A 1,003-nucleotide genomic window follows, 5' to 3' on the forward strand; every position below is an offset into this window, starting at 1 on the left:
TTGTTAACGTGCACACTTGATAGTCGGCATTTTAAATGGGAAAAGTCAAGCAACGAAGTTGTGGATAAGTAAGGGTAGGAGTATATTGTTTCATGTGTTTTCAGCTCATTTTTACTATTCTATTTCAGTTCACAGTGGGAAAAGTTACAGAAAGACGACATAGATCCAGGACAACTGAAAGGTATCAAAGGAAGTATTGAGACAAGTTAACCAGAAACACTTATTTAATTGGTTATTAATAGTAAAGAGAATTTACTTTTCAAGCAATGATTTTTAGATGAAGAATTTTCCTTTAAGTGAAACTCTAATGGAGAAGAAATAAAAATTCAAATACTAGTGTTCTGTTTTCCAATCCTATGAAAAGCAATCAATTTCTATTTTTCCAAATGCTGGGTTTTTTGTTACAGTAATAAGTTATATGACAACTTTATATCTTTCATTAATTTTATGAGAGGAAATCCACTTTTATGTGAACTCAATATCTAATAAGCAGTATATATTCAATAAATATTCCTTTCCCCCTTCCTTTTATGAATTAGAAGAATACAAAAATACTTATCAGATATGGATCCTTCAGTTAACAATATAGCTGACTAGTGATACATTTATGTATATTAACTTTTACCTTAGATAGAAAGTTATGTGGGCCACAAGTGAAACACTTAAAGTAGAAATTCATAGTAGACCCCATGGGAAGAATGGGCAAGATTTAGATGTGAGAATGGACAAGCCAAACAAAAGTAATAGATTAAGCAAAGCATGCTCATCATCATCATGTTTATATTGTTCATAATTACTACTACCATCACATTGTCCATAGTTATTGTTACTATTATGGCACTCGAGCTCAAAGAGTAGGTTATTTTGACTAAAGAATGCTGAGAAAGTCAAAAGCTCCCAGGAGATACTTCAGTGACCCTGGTAGTCTAACATAGGCTTTCCTAACGGTATTCTGTTTTGTAGGTCTCTCAGCATATACTCATGTGGAACTTCCATATTACTC

General features: G+C 32.4%; 1 protein-coding gene across 1 annotated transcript in view; it reads left to right on the forward strand.

Moving 5' to 3' along the window:
* Nucleotides 1–1,003, forward strand: part of ORC5 (origin recognition complex subunit 5) — an 89,736-nt gene that overhangs the window by 38,517 nt on the left and 50,216 nt on the right. Inside the window, exons 7-8 of the mRNA XM_045288947.1 lie at nt 129–181; nt 964–1,003. Coding sequence (XP_045144882.1) covers nt 129–181; nt 964–1,003 — 93 coding nt within the window. The remainder of the gene's footprint in view (nt 1–128; nt 182–963) is intronic.

Source organism: Echinops telfairi, unplaced genomic scaffold, assembly GCF_000313985.2.
Source record: "Echinops telfairi isolate 266 unplaced genomic scaffold, ASM31398v2 ScPeMD7_23;HRSCAF=83, whole genome shotgun sequence".
In the NCBI taxonomy this organism is placed as follows: Eukaryota; Metazoa; Chordata; class Mammalia; order Afrosoricida; family Tenrecidae; genus Echinops; species Echinops telfairi.